At 44.9% G+C, this 15,175-nt stretch overlaps 1 protein-coding gene across 1 annotated transcript in view; it reads left to right on the top strand.

Moving 5' to 3' along the window:
* Positions 1-14,873, top strand: part of rgs3a (regulator of G protein signaling 3a) — a 55,985-nt gene extending 41,112 nt beyond the window's left edge. The window contains exons 12-16 of the mRNA XM_068753180.1: positions 5,930-6,000; positions 12,464-12,565; positions 13,412-13,473; positions 14,413-14,579; positions 14,673-14,873. Coding sequence (XP_068609281.1) covers positions 5,930-6,000; positions 12,464-12,565; positions 13,412-13,473; positions 14,413-14,579; positions 14,673-14,873 — 603 coding nt within the window. The remainder of the gene's footprint in view (positions 1-5,929; positions 6,001-12,463; positions 12,566-13,411; positions 13,474-14,412; positions 14,580-14,672) is intronic.
* Positions 14,874-15,175: the final 302 nt, after the last annotated feature.

The raw sequence follows: 15,175 nt of genomic DNA, 5'->3' as shown, positions 1-15,175 counted from the left end.
AGTGAGGATAAGCCTCTCTCTCTTTTGTCAGACACGCAATTTATTTTTTTTAACCGAGAGACAAGATAATTAAAACTTTAAGACTGAAGAACTCGACCAGAAAATATCTCACCTTGCCCTGCATTGCATAACGGTCCGGTGGTGCAGCCATTGTCAAAATGTCTATTTTAGGAAGTCCGGTGTTGCCAGTTTGTGTGGGATCCATGGCTTTTTGTCCTAGTTCTGGTGTGTTCTGTCTCTGGCATGAAAATGGTACACACAGTGAGATCATTCGAACTCAGCGTACTTATCATGCGTGCCAGCTATGTGACCCACATCAGCACATAACCCCGGCTCCGCCTAAATGCAAGACACATGCAAGTATTTTGAAGCACACAAAGAAACATACGGAAGGAGTTGAGAGTCATGGGATGATGGGAGCACACGTGCTGTCCTTCAAGGATGGGAAAGGGGTCAGGGAACAATCCGTCCTGGAGATAAAGGAAGGGAAGTCAGAGTTCACTCCTTGATAATAGACTGAGGTGGGTGTTCTGAAAGAAAGAACTTAATTCAGTTGAACAACCTTTTTTTTTTAAAGAAGAAGCCCTTGTTGCAGGAAGGGTTTAGGATATTTCCCACAGACATTCCAACAAATGGGTATAAATATGATCTTTGTTCCACTTAGAGCTCTTCTATCAGTGAACCAAACCAAAGGCCTTTGAATAGAAGGACAGGAAGTGCTTCATGTCTGTATCACACCACCATTACAATCATCACATTTGCCTATTACTATTTAACCACTGTGGCAGGCATTCGTTCTAAGACGGTTATACATCACAGTAATTACTGTAAGAACAAACATGGTGCTGCGCTAATGGTGGATTGGAACAGACTGGGTGACCCTACAAGGATTGCATGTTTTTCTTTTATGGTCTGTTTAGCTATTAAACACAGCAGTGACTGGAGGATGTGTTAAAGTATCTATCCCACTTCAAGTGGAAAATCCATTCATCATCATTGAAAGATGCTGCAACAAGTCCGTTCATCTTCTTGAAGACGAGACGATCCTAATCGTCTCGTCTTCAGCCAAAATACGGGTCACGGGATATTTTGGAGCCTATCCCAGCTGGCTACGGCCAAGAGGAGGGGCACACCCTGGACGAGTCGCCAGTTCATTGCAGGAAAGTAACAAGTTGTTATTTATACAGTATATATTAAATTGAATTCTATGTAGCGTAATAAGATCTAATTGAACGTCTTTCCACTGAGGCGCTATTAAATTAACATGTCAATAAGATGTCTGTAGTTTTATCCCAATTATGCAAAAACATGTGTATTAATCTATATTAAGCATAAACTAAATGGAATAGGGTAAAAATGGTGCATGTCCATGTCGCAGCAAGAAGGTTTTGTGTTCGAATCCCCTTTGCGTGATCTGACAGGAAAACAGTAATGAAATTAGAGAATTTAAATTGGTTCATTCAAAAATAAAGTTAAAATCTATGCTGAGAAACTGTCAAATTCTTACATTGGGTTACATTCAATACAAATATTTATTTTGCCAATGACGAAAGACTACACCTCTCTCTCTCGCTCAAAGCGCACAGTGTTGACAATGCACCTTTTGTGTCTTCTCTCATGATGTATTTGAAGCAGGAAGGAGTAAGTCAGTGATGTGACCCCCATCCAATGTACGACACACACATTCTCACAGAAACACATGTGGGTTTTTTTGTAACACAAAAGATTGCTAATAGCAGGATTAAAGTTTTCGTACACCAACATATATGGATTATATTGATTGATAATCGTCCAAACTGCCCACTTAACATTTGTTTTTATTTTTGTAATATTGTTCCCATTGTCCTTTGATTAATGCATATATTATACAATATGTGTCTCTTAATATCTTTGCTTTTTGACCGCTTGTTTTTTTTTGGTCTCTTCTGTTCTTTATAGTCAAGATACAAGGAAGAGACAAATATCAAGGACCAGGACAATGAAAAGAAAGAATGCAGTTATATGCTTTGTTTAATGCCTGTTTTGCAAGTAAATTAAAACCTGGTCTGTTTTTGACAGAGCTGCATGATAAAGGATCATTAATTGAGCCATGTGTGCTCTGATGTTTTGGGCGGTCAATGCATGAGAAAGGACTGATAGGATAATCTAAATAGAATGAAACTAATTACATTTATAAAGGCTGGACCATTAAAGAGGTTTATTATCCGTCTCTGTACTCTGGCTTTATGTTTTACCCATAAAAACTCTCACACAGAAGCAGATCAAAACATAAAAGACTATTCCTTAACCAGCATCGTATTTGTCAGAGCCTTTTTAAATAGTCAAATGTCATTGTTGTCAAAATCTTCACTGATATACAGTAGCTGTGTTTTCCTGCATTGGTAACAAGAGTAAATACAGGTAACATACAGAGTCAGGCGTTGTAATTTTCCACCTGCTCTGAGCTTGTTGGGAAAGTCTCTGCAACCCATCCAAATCAGGGAGTGGATAGGAATGAATGATTTACATTCACTGACATTCTCACAGAGCATCCACTGATAAGTGTGATTCACATTTAATCATGTGTAAAAATAAATAAATAACAACCTGCCATTGGCGGTCTGTTGAAGAGAAAGAGGCGGGTCAGTGAGTAGAATGATGCTGTTTAAAATACACCTTGAAACCTTTTGTGTGTGTGTGTGTGACATACAACATCCACAGAATGGTGCAGTCCGGTTTGGTATGTCACATGGAAACAATGTGGGGAAAGAATTCCCGCTATTTATGCTCTTAAATTCCATGAACATAGGACTTTTGTTGCATCTGTGGCGCGCTGTTTTTCCTTTCTTTAATAATAGAATGCCTTAGTCAACATTAATTCTGAGCATAAAGTTCAAGTCTGGTTGGATCAAGTCGTTTAACTGCATCAATCCGGGTTCACACACTTCCCAGTTCACATGGTTCTCATTTCCCGGTTCTACAAGATCAGGACAACCACTGTTAATATTCAGTAATTAAATTCATTAATTTAAACGCTGTGATGAAGTTTCATTTTGCAGAGACACGTGTGCAGCATATGCAACCTTTATCTGTGCATCTGCTCGCCGTCCTGCAATACACACACACGCACACACACACACACACATGCAAAGCTGGGCTGTAGACAGACTACCGACTGACAGCTGCTTTCATAACACAGTTGATTGAATGCCTCGTAACCGGGTGGTAATTTAGAAACTAAATTCAATAGAATCTACATTTTGCATTTAGCCCTTAATGTCCTGTGTCTATGCCCTTGTGGGGCAGGAAGTGACCTACTGAAGCCCATAACGACCCTTCTATTATAAGACTTAATTAATCTGTTCCTGTAAATTCCACCTTCGCCACAAATGGGAATTATAAAGGAAGCTGGGAGACCATTTTCATTCTGTGTTAAAGCCAGGGGTAGATGGGAGATTTGGCTTCTGAGTGTTTAGATCACGATTCTGAAATGCTATCCCTGTAGCAGCATGCTAGTGCTTGCTTGCTTGCTTGCTATAGACATAAATATAATAATAATAATATGCTTTATTTATATAGCACCTTTCTAGAAATAAAATTCACAAATTGCTTTTACAGACAAACAAAAATACATAATCAAGAACCAAAACAGTACAAAACATTAGGTAAACTTAATGTATGTCGGTGAAATTTTTTTTTTTTTAAAGCAACAGTGGCGTCAAGAGACACTGATGAGAAAGCCGACGTTTTTGTTTTCGGACGTGAATCACATCCAGCTGGAATATAGCAGCCTGCTGTGAATGCCCTGCTCTGACATGCCGGTGGCGGCTCGAACAAAGGCTTACTCAATCCACTTCTCTCCATTTCCTCCCTGACGCTCTTGAATAATCCTGCTTTGGGGGACTATCTCTGTACAAACATGCCTTTTCCCCAGCTTTTTTCAGTTGTTCCAGGAGAAAGTCTGGCCGATTTCTCCCCCAAAAACAGGAGCTTCCCTGTTTTGTATTCCTGCTGAGATTACTGGTTAAATGTTTAGCCTCTCATGACCTTCAGCGCCACGATCCCATCTCCTGCAACCCAATATCACCCAATGCTTGTTGCATTTTGTAACAGATCTTCACCAATAATTAACTCGTGTGTAACATATTTGCTGAAATACTTTTAAGTATCAGTACCCCCTTCCTATAAGAACTATTTGAGCCTCCTTTGGACAAGGGGATGTAGCAGAGCGATACACCTTTTTATTTTGCTGTCACTCCAATGGAAGACCCAGAAAATCTTTTAATAAACAATAATAGCCAAATAAAAGAAACCTTCCCGTGTTCATTGTGGCTTTCGCTCGCCGAGCTATCTGACTTTATGTGATGTGTCGGGGTTTAACAATGTAAAAGCGTAACAGGATATTATTCGGGAAGCTGGATTATGTCGGTGTCTTAAATATCAACGGGTGTATAACACAGGAAATGTTTGCTCATGGGCTTTTTGTGTTATTGTTTGAATACAATGATCCCATGAATACATTATGCGTGCATCCATTTTCACTGCATGCATGCGCCACCACCAATACACATCAGGATGGTTGAGTTCTGATTCCATCAAGGACGGTTTAATCTTTTATTGCTATTTTTAGATTATATTCTTGTTCGCTTTCCTTTCTTAAATTAATGTTTTTCCATGCAGGGATAAATTCAACATGCCTGATTTGAATTATTAAGCAACAGCCAGAATATGTTCACCTTAGCATTAGCATTCGAGCCAATAACGGGCCCCTATAATTAGGCCCTGCTCACTTTGATTGTTGTCAATGTATTTATTAGCATCTTTGACAGTTCACCTGCTTCCAAAAGTTTCCACTTCGGGACCTTTTAAGAAGCTTCTGTTTCCACTCGTGCAAAAAAAAAAAACTGAAATGCAACACAAAAGATTTCTGTTTTGGGCAAAACAGCTGTCGTGTAAACAGCTCAGCTCCTCAAGCTCTCCTCTATTGACCCGACACCCTGTGGCTGAAGGGTGACAGCAGAGAGTCTGCTTTCATCATGGATGGAAAGTGACAGCTGTAGTTGGCCCAGAGGCAGAAATCTGATATTAAAATGTGCTTATGGCAGCAAAACAATAAAATAACGTAAAATCAAAGACATATTGTGAGAATTGAACACTGGAGTAAGTTTGGACACTTTTTATTTGAGGTACTTTCCAAAGCTTACATTAATGAGCCAACCCCCAGGTGTGTGTGTGTGTGTTTGACTGTTTATAAGTTGTGTCACTTAAAACTTGAAGAGGTAAAGGCCAGCCAACAATGCCGTCACTCTGTAGGGTGGAAGCTCAAATTGGATCCCACGAAGATGAAACAACAACAACAACAACAACAACAACAACCTCTCAGCACACGCTAACAGCTGTGGCCGCTATCTAGCTCGGATATGACTGTGTGTGTTCCTGTAACACAATGGTTCATTATTCAGACACACACACGCACAATGGGGCAGCTTCAAGCCTTCAGATTAGTGGAGACTTGACCTCTTCCCCACCTTGGGGCAACTTCCCTTATTTCTCTCAGCCAATCAAAGCAGTGGGTTTGGCAGAAAGTGTAATGTGAAACTCGGGGGGGTCTCGGCTCCTCTCTTCAAATCTCGTGCACAGTTGGAGGCCGAGGGAAACTGCAGCCAAAGTCTCTCAGGATCACTCGCTCTCAGTGGATTTTCTGTTTACGGCCACCATCTGCTTCACACACACATTTACTCAGGGAGAGACATATATGCACGCACATCCCCGAGAGCTGATGCCGTTAGGGATTGATACCGTGGGTCAATCTTTTTGTGTCGCTGGTTGTGTGTCGGTTAAGACTAGTGTCACTGGGCTCCGTGCTAGGTGATCTGCATCAGGCTCCGGGGCCCGTTTCCTGTGTGGAGGGCTGATGATGCAGTGTTTCCCCTTCTTCATCTCCCCTCAGCTGAGCGCCGGATCCCCCTGTAGCTGCGAGGTCGGCCCCAAAGGGACAAAGAAGAAGAGATCCAAGAATCTGTAAGTACACTCGAACCTTTTCAGTTTCAATTCACGTTGAAAGTTTACATTTCTTCTCCAATGGTGGTGACTCGTGAAGATGCCTTTCAGTGGTGGTGGGGGGGGGGGGGGGGGGGGGTAAGAGTAATACTATGAAGCATTTTCCTGTCTGTTTCGGATATCTAAATGTATTTCCATTCAGTGGGAATCTAAATTTAGCATTAAGTGAATATTGTGCTATTTTTCTGGCTCGTGTTTGTCGACATTTTAAGGTGACATTGACTGTTAACACCGGGTTTTCTCCGGGTTCTCCATAGAGTGTGAATGGTTGTCTGTCTCTGTGTGCCCCCCCCCCCGCGTGATACGCTGGCAACATGTTCGGGGTGTGGCCCGCCTCTCGCCCATAACAAGCTGGGATAGGCTCCAGAGACTCCTGTGACCTGCAGAGTGGAAGAAGATGGATGGATGGATGGATAGATGGTTGTGTTGATGTGTGTCAACACATCAGTGATTCGTCAGCTTCATTCACTCTCCTGTCCGTCGAGATGAAAGCACATTTCTCATCTTCAGGATAGTAGAATCGCTCATGCCGGCTCTGCTGCTTTTGTTTTCACTCTTCTGTTGTTTAGTAAACCAGCGGATTATTAAGTGATTAAGATTCCACAGACATTTTCTACAGTACAAAACTTGCAGCCTTTTTTTCCCCTTTTTTTCCAGCTGTCAGCTGTTGCAGTTTTTTTGTGTGCCTTGCATATCCCCCCTGAGACCCAGCCAGTTAGCATGTCCTCTGTAGTGGACATGTGTCCATTACAGAGGATGTGCTAACTGGCTGGCTGGGTCCCAGGAGGATATAGTTCTAAAGTTATGTTAAAGAATCTCTCTGCGCAACGCAGATGAATACAAATGCAATGTGTTGCTGCTATAGATAAAACAAACAAACAAACAGCGTTGTGGTTCTGTATCAACAACCACGGAGGAAATAAAGTTATTTCCCCAGATGTTGGACACTGATATAGAACATGCAGAGGAAGCCGCTGGACCGGCGGATGGCTCTCCCTCTTGTCTGGCTGTCAGAGGTCAGTCAGCGTCAGCGTTTCTATAAGCGCGCTTCTTCCTGTCCTTATCGGAAGTATCGTCATCAGGAATTAGACAATATCGGAAATAAAATATATAAAACAGCAGTTCTTGCTGAAAGACTTTGACGTCCTCTTTGGAACTTTCTCCTTCCTGTCCTTCAGACAGAGCTTTTGGGAAAAAAATGCATGATTTGTAAAAACAAAGACATCCTGACTTTACTGTTCTAACCTCCCACCCCATATTCTCCCTACTTATTTTTATTTCCTCACTTCCTCCAGTTCCACATTTTTCTCCCCTTGTCTGGTTTTCTGACTCAGACACAGCTGTCTCCCCCCCCCCCCCATCCGTTATCACCTTTTGATGTACTCTGTCCAGGTGTTCTTTGCCCCCCAAGCAATGATCCCTGCTCAACTCTTCCCTTCCCAGGCAGCAATAAAGCTGTAAACCTCCAGCATCGTCCTCGGGGGGTTCACAGCCGGGACTTAAGGGGGATCTTCCTTAAGGGGGACAATGCAAACGCAGAGACCCAACATTTATTTTTTTATTTTTTTATTTACTACCAGTGCAGTCGATCAGGCAAAAAACACACACAGATGGAAGAGGCAAAACATTTAACACCTTTGAATTGTCATTTCCAAAATCACCGTCTGCAGGTTTGAGTTGCGCTTTGCACTTCTTGATTCTGGATGGCTAATTCATTGACAGAATCACGTTTGAATCATTTTATCTCTTGTTTCGGAACGTGCACATCATGCTACCATGACAGCTTTGTGCTCAGGCCCAGGAGCCACTCTGAAGCGGTTTAACACGTCCATGAATAAACATTAGCGCTTCTGATTAGGGTTAAAGCCTCCTGCTTGAAACACAGTACAGAAGCAAACTTAATTAAAGCAACCTTTAGATTATATTCTGACCTATAAATGAAAACACAGCTGGAAAGTAAACCTGCGATGCTCCAAGAAGTGTGTGACATGCGGGGCTGAAGATCAGGTCACCCCCAGATGTCCACACGCTTCCTCTGCGAGACGCTTGTCATCTCAATTTACTAACCTGTAAAACTGAAAACCTGTCCAGACCTCAGTGGAAGGAATCTGTCCTCTCTAAACAAAGAGACGTGATTGGGCGAGCACAGAGGCCGCCTTCGCCGGACCCCTTACACTATATAAAGCTCCAGCAGAGCCTCTTGGGGATTAGAGGAATGCCATTGTCAAACAAACCCCTGGACTCAGAGTCAATGCTCCACGCTCGCCAACAGAACCTGCACTCAGGCCGTCACCCATGTTCCACACGCTGGTTGAATTCTCAGAGAAGTACCTCAAGAGGTAAGAGCAAGGCAGCAGGCGTGTGTGTGTGTGTGTGTGTGTCGGCAGTTAATGGCGCTTGTGTGGCGATCAAGAATTAGAATCATTGAACGGGAGGGTTAGGAAAGCATGGTGGGGGGCTGCTTCGCCTCCCACAGGAGTTGTTCCTCTCACGCTGGTACAAATCTATCTGACCTCTGCATGGATCTCATTTGGCGGACACAGACAGTGAGGGAGGAGGATTCCCCATGAGGATGAAGAGCTGGAGAAGACAGCTCCGTCTTTGAGGTTGTCCCTTTTTCTTATTATAAGCAGCCTGGATTTCCAGAATAGGACAGCTCATGTGGTCTATGTGGCTGAGAAGGTGAGTTTCTCTGAAATAGAGCACCTTTTTTGGGCCTCGACTAGGAGGGGGGGGGGCTGTGAATGAGACTGTGTTATATTTAACCACCAAATGTAGGACAATTCCCTTCTTCATTGTTCTTCTAGGAATTTTTTTGCAGCGTGTCTTGCTTTTCGCTATGATTTGACTGCCTGTGCTGCTGCTGTGCGCCACGTGTGGATTGTTTTCGTTTTTGAAACGGGACAAACACTCCCAGTTTGTTCCCGTGTTCTCAGGATCAATGTTACCCCCACACCGCAGCGGACACACTGACGCAACCCTTGACCCGCGAGCTGCAGACAGACGCCACTATTTTCATGTTGTGTCATCCATTCAGTTCACAAGCACACAGTAAATAGTCAATGGCCGGGGGGCGGGGGGGCAGGGGGGCTGCTGTTCTCACCATTACAGTTCCACCCCTGTACTCGCCGCTGATCTTACAGGTCCGGACCTGTGATTTTGTTGTCGGGGGGAGACTCCAATTACTGCTAATAAACCTAATACAGCAGAATAAAGAGGTATTGTGGATTACCATTTGAAATCATTGTGACCTATAGCGCATCTGCAGCCCCCCCCCCCTCCCCCCTCATGTGCTCCATTCCCTGGGAGTGCGGCCTACTTGTCAGAATACCAGGAATAGCCAAAGAGGTGCTATTATTGCAGCTAATGTAAGGCAAGCAAAGAGGGAATAAAGGCTACAGGAACCTGAAGACCTCTCACTCCTCATTCAAGCATGTCGAGTCCTCACATGGACGTGTTGTATTTGGTGCGGTTGGAATCAGCCGGCGGAGCGTCCCTTTCTGGGTGGCAGCGTGCTCCATCAAAGATCATCCTAATTTGATAATCCCCTACACAGAGCACCTGTCAGTGCTTTAGCAGATTAAATTAAGTGTAGAGCCATGCAATCAATCATATGAAGTGTGATGCTGAAAGCTCGTTGTGCTCGGGAGCTATTAGGTATCAGTCTGTCTGTCTTGGGAGTATTTTGAGTCTCTCTTTTCCAGTTTGCCAGGCACACAGAATGCTTTGTTTGTGTGGCTTCCTGTTTGACTCCCCTTTTACTCCTCTTTTAACACTTGGCCAAGGTTTTGCTCAACATAATGCTCATGTTTTTTGCAAGTAAATATCCGGTCATCTATTTTCTCCATACATGCTGACACAAATCTGTACTTTCTACTCCTTACATTTCTCAAGCACGCCTGATGCAGACAGAAGATCAAATAAAGCGCCTGATCCTTTAGATTTACGATGCCTTAATACGACATGGGTTCGTGTTTGAGTTGCATAAAAGGTTGATTGGAAAGTACTTTATTTACTTATAAATTCCAGAGCCTGTACCTTTTCACTTTTACATGAGTGAAGCAGTTGAATCAATCTACTCCACTATTACCAGCATCTTTTTTTTTCTTTTTTAATTCTTCTATTCAATAAAAAAGAAGAAATGTGCTAACTTCTGTCACCTCTGGTCTGGACGATGCTGTCTTGTCTGCAGCCCCCTGCCCCGCCCGACTGATATTAAACAGATGAGTCTGTATCTTCGAGATAGTTGCTGAGCTAATAATTTCGCATGGAGATTATGCCTCTGACATTTGAGTTGTGATGCAGGCAGAAATTCTTTCTCTCAGTTATGCAGCAGACATCTCACAGGTTCTGCAGTACCTCACATTCATGCTACCTGCACCAGGCAATAATACGTGGTTGGAATGAGACAGCTACAAGAAAGCATTTGTTTCCAGAAGTGGCGTTACGGCAATGTGAGTTTCTGAAAAAGAAATGGAAAAAAAAAAGAATAGTTTCTTTGTAGTACCCCCTGACGCTCACATGGTGGCAGCATAGAAGCAAGCGCTTCCCTTGAAGTGATGTTTTTTAATGGCATCTTTGTCTTCTCACTAGCAGCAGGCTCAGCTGAATCAAGGCGAGATTTATGATGTTGTCCAAAAAAAATATACAAGCGTATGTCTCATTTTTTCCAACCTTGTTAGCATGGCTTCTCTTTATTACATGCACAGGCAAAGACTGCGGCTGTCTTTTAGCTAACACGTGCACGCTTGCCTTGAGCGCAACCTGAAAATAGAGCAATGTAATGAATCTTCCAGAGACGTTGCGAGTTTCATTTAATACCAAGGGAGTTTTTAATTTGGGTAATTCAGTCTCTGAGCTGTTTTATGGTGCATTAGAGTACGACGATGTTCTCATGAAACGGAGGCCTGACTTTTGTTCAGCTGTGCAGCATCTGGTTTGCGCCTACAGTGCGTCATGCAGGGCACATATTCTATTTCAATCAATGCATGAGTCACCCACTCCATCAGAGATGCTGCGAACGTTTAGGTATAAAGTCAGACTGTAAAGTAAATTCTCTGCTTCCTGTATGAGTCTTTCAGTCTTTGTGTTTCATCCATTTTTTTATTTTATTTTTTGCCTCATGGTAAATGTAAATTTCATCTTTCCTGGCCTGAACGAAGAGAAAGCTTTTGACGTGGCCCATGTTGTTATTTCTTCTTCTTCGTCTGAGTGTTGGTAGCGCCATCTCTCCTGAACTTCACCGCCCGCTTTCCAAGACGAAAGGCCTCTTGTGGTTCTCTGAATCGAAGAAAGTGATGTGCAGCAGCTGAGCCCAACTAGAAACCAAACGAACCCAAATCAAAGCACCCACAAAGTCATCCTGATTCCTGGTTGCCCTACTCTGCAGTTGTGCATGTGTTGTGTCCCCCCCCTCCCATGCGTGTACTTGAATAAATATCTATTACTGGAAGCCCCGTTTGTTAATTTAGGGTGTGCGCGCCCCCCTGGGATGCTGCGGGTTGGCAGCGGGGAAGCTTGCAGTGATTAGGACCGGAGAGCGCTCTGCATTATTAGCGGGCCAGTCAATCCACAGTGGAAATCAAAAGCAGGGACGCAGGAAATGGGTGTTGAGTGAGGTCACATCCCAGCGAGGCGGCACGTGCTTCAGGTTGGGAAAAGCCAGGACACATACCTTGGGATTATGGGAATGTGCAGAATTCTGATGAAGCCCGTGGGGATTTGGGGTCTACGTTTGTGTCACATTAGAAATTTGCAGCAAGGGTTCTCGGTGAATGTGAATTTGTCCAAGAAAGATTAGACGTTAAAAGTGGTCGGTCAGGAGGATGCTGGATAGCTCAGCAAAGCGGGAGGCATCAGAGGGGGGGGAGCGAGGAGGTCGGCGGTCCCATGTCCCCTCGGGCCTGGGTCAGCGCACTCCCAGCGAACCCCTCCAGGTGTGAGGCAGGATGGCAGGATGAAACAGACGAGTGGGGATGGAGTCTCCTTTCTCTGTCATTGTCACATTTGCTCAGTCCCTGCCGTGGAGCCTGCCGGGGACGCATCTTTACCAAAGTCTGCCATGAGACATTAGAGAGAGCGATCCCGACGCAAAGCGAGGAAGCAGAGCTCGACATCCGTACTTTGGAACTATTCTTTAAAATGTACATAACGCAACACTATCTCATCTTTTCTGCCATTTGCCGGTTTGATTTATTGTGGATTGGATTTGGTGATTCCCGTACCTTGGATTGTTTTGCATACGGACTTTGGACTTGGATTTGCTGCACTTTCTCGCCACATCTCTTTTTGTCTCCCTCCCTGATTTATATTCCATTTATACCCCCCCCCCCCCCCACACACACACACACACACTGTTCCCATCACTTTATCAGTCATTTTCCTCTTTTATTCATAAATCTTTCTGTCCCTTTCTTTCACTCAGGGCCAAAGACATGAAGAACCGACTAGCTTTCTTGCGGAGGAGGAATGAATCCCCAGGAAGCAACACAGCCGGCAAGTTGGACAAAGCTATGAAGTCAGTCAAGTAAGTGGCAACTTCCCCACAGCATGTGCACGGGTTGTGTGTGTGTGTGTGTGTGTGTGTGTGAGGCTGGCGATGACCTGGCCTTGGCAGACACACATGATGGCAACGACATGGAATGAATGTGTGGCTGGAATGACACAAAAGAGAGATTGTTTGTATGACCATTCCATGTCAGTAGGAAGGATAATGAAATCAATACGATCAATTATTACCTCTGCGTGTTTTTCGTCGCAGCAATGCAATATTTAAGACAAACGTTCTATCTAATAGCAAAGTGTAAGAGAGATTTTTTTATGAAAGCATAAATGCATAATTAAAGGTGAACAAAATATCTAAATGAATGCGTCTCGGGCAGAAACGTGTCTGTCGCCTTAAAGTTTAATCCAAACTGACTAATGCACCTGAATTTCTTACGGTGTCAAAACGAAGCCTCTCATGTGGATCACAGTGAGATGAGCCCGATGAAAGGCATGCATTATAGGAGAACTGAAGACGGGAGGGAGGCAGCAGGGGGCGGCCAGGCTTGGGGAGGGGGGGGGGGAGGTCTCTGAACCCGATGACACATCCCTATTGGATGGATTTAGCCCCTCCCTTCCCTTCTGCTTTCCAAGTTGCATTCAGAGGGAATATAAAAAGCTTCCCACATCAGGGTGAAGCCGAGACTCACTGCTGGCATGCGGCTGAATGAGTGTGAGGCATAAACTGAGTGGGCACCAGAGGGAGAGGAATTACCCACGGCCACGTTTCCACTCGCCTGTCCATAGCAACAGCTCTGCGGATGGGTTACACAATGAGAAACCTGGCTGAGATGGGCTTGCTAAAGAACCGCTCTGCTTTTATCTGCAGGCCCACCCCAGAGGAGGCCCTCAAATGGGGGGACTCGCTCGACAAGCTGCTGGCTCACAAATGTAAGTTCCAGTTTATTTCTCCTCTGCGTTCTTTCGTCTCTCTCTCTCTCTCTGGTTTAAGTGCACGGAACTGCAGTGTTATCAAGTGTGATGCAGGTGAATGAAGGTGCACAGCGTCGGAATGTTTGAGGGTCGGGGTTGGGTCCTGTGGTGTAAAGAGATATGCATGTGCTCATGTATGGATTACACACAGACACAATGCTGCAGTGGATTGCAGCGAATGCCCTTAATCCCCCATGAGCGATGCGTTACATGGCGAGAAGCAGGGCAGACGACCACCTGCTTGTGTGCTGCTATTTGGGTTTTCTCCAGATCCTTTGTTTTGTTTTTTGAGAGCAGCGAGCTGATGCGAAGCCAGCACTGCATCTGGTCCTCTCTCGGCTCTCGATCCTTCCTCTTCTCATTTTTTCCCCCTTCCGTCTCTTACCTCACTACTGCTGAGCAGAGTGAAGACGACCGCCAGCTTTTGGCCCTGCTTATCAGCGTGGGTGATTCATGGGAACGGAAAAGGTGCAGACAGGGGGGGGTGGGGGACGTGGGCGGACGCGGCTTCCTGCCATTCTTTCTTCCGGATTCCTTCTTCCTCAAACCGAGAACTGGACAGAAATTTAAATGGCGTGAAGTGGCCAGAATTAGTCATTTTGTCTCTCGCACTGAAACAGCGGTCTCTTTGTTCGTTCACAGGGGGATTCATAGGGAAATGCACGCTGAATGGTAAAGACGGATCGCTCAGCGGGTTGATGTCACTTGAATGACTTGTAAATGCCCTGCTGTGTTGGGAGTGTTATTTTTTTATGTCTCACATTATTCCAACTGCATGACTCCAAAAGGTCCAAAAAGCTATTTTAGATGGTGAAACTCCAAGGAGCACTTCATCTTTGGTTGCCATGGTGCTCAAGTTAACGCTCTCCTTGTTTATCCCCCCCCCCCCTCCCTCAGACGGCCTGGCAGCATTCAGGGCTTTTCTGCGTACCGAGTTCAGCGAGGAAAATCTGGAATTCTGGCTCGCATGCGAGGAATACAAGAAGGTCAAGTCGCAGTCCAAGATGGCCTCAAAAGCCAAGAAAATCTTTGCAGAATACATCGCCATCCAGTCGTGTAAAGAGGTCAGTGAGAACGTCGAGCGAAACATCCGCCGGTTCCCCCGGCAGAACGGCGCCACCTTGCTAATCGCTCCCCCGTTCCATTCCGCTCCGCAGGTGAACTTGGATTCGTACACCAGAGATCACACGAAGGACAACTTGCAGAATGTGACCCGCTCCTGCTTCGACCTGGCGCAGAGGCGGATATACGGGCTGATGGAGAAGGACTCGTATCCCAGATTCCTGCGCTCAGAACTCTACTCGGACTTGATCAACCAAAAAAAGCCCAGCTCCGCTCCGGCTCCATCGTCATCGTAAGAGACCCGGAAAAGATGTGAAGACAAAGGAAAAATGACGATGAGAGAGAGAGAGAAAAAAAAGGGCGGCAGTTGGTTTGTTCATTTGCCTTGTTTGTTGCCATCCTGTCTACTGGGGGGGGGGGGGGGTTGTTATTGTGATGCTATGAGACGACGTCGTCATGCGATAAACAGACAAACCAAACGGGTTGGACGTCGTCGGCTGCCTGTAGTTGATCCGTTTGTCAGGTAGATGGATGAGTGGGTGTTGCTGAGGATACGCAAGTCCACGCGCGAGGACTGCAGAGGAGCTGGACGCTGGTC

The sequence above is a fragment of the Brachionichthys hirsutus genome, chromosome 19 (assembly GCF_040956055.1).
Source record: "Brachionichthys hirsutus isolate HB-005 chromosome 19, CSIRO-AGI_Bhir_v1, whole genome shotgun sequence".
Taxonomy (NCBI): Eukaryota; Metazoa; Chordata; class Actinopteri; order Lophiiformes; family Brachionichthyidae; genus Brachionichthys; species Brachionichthys hirsutus.
The sequence above is the reverse complement of the archived record's forward strand: the minus strand, read 5'-3'. Positions and strand labels throughout refer to the sequence as shown.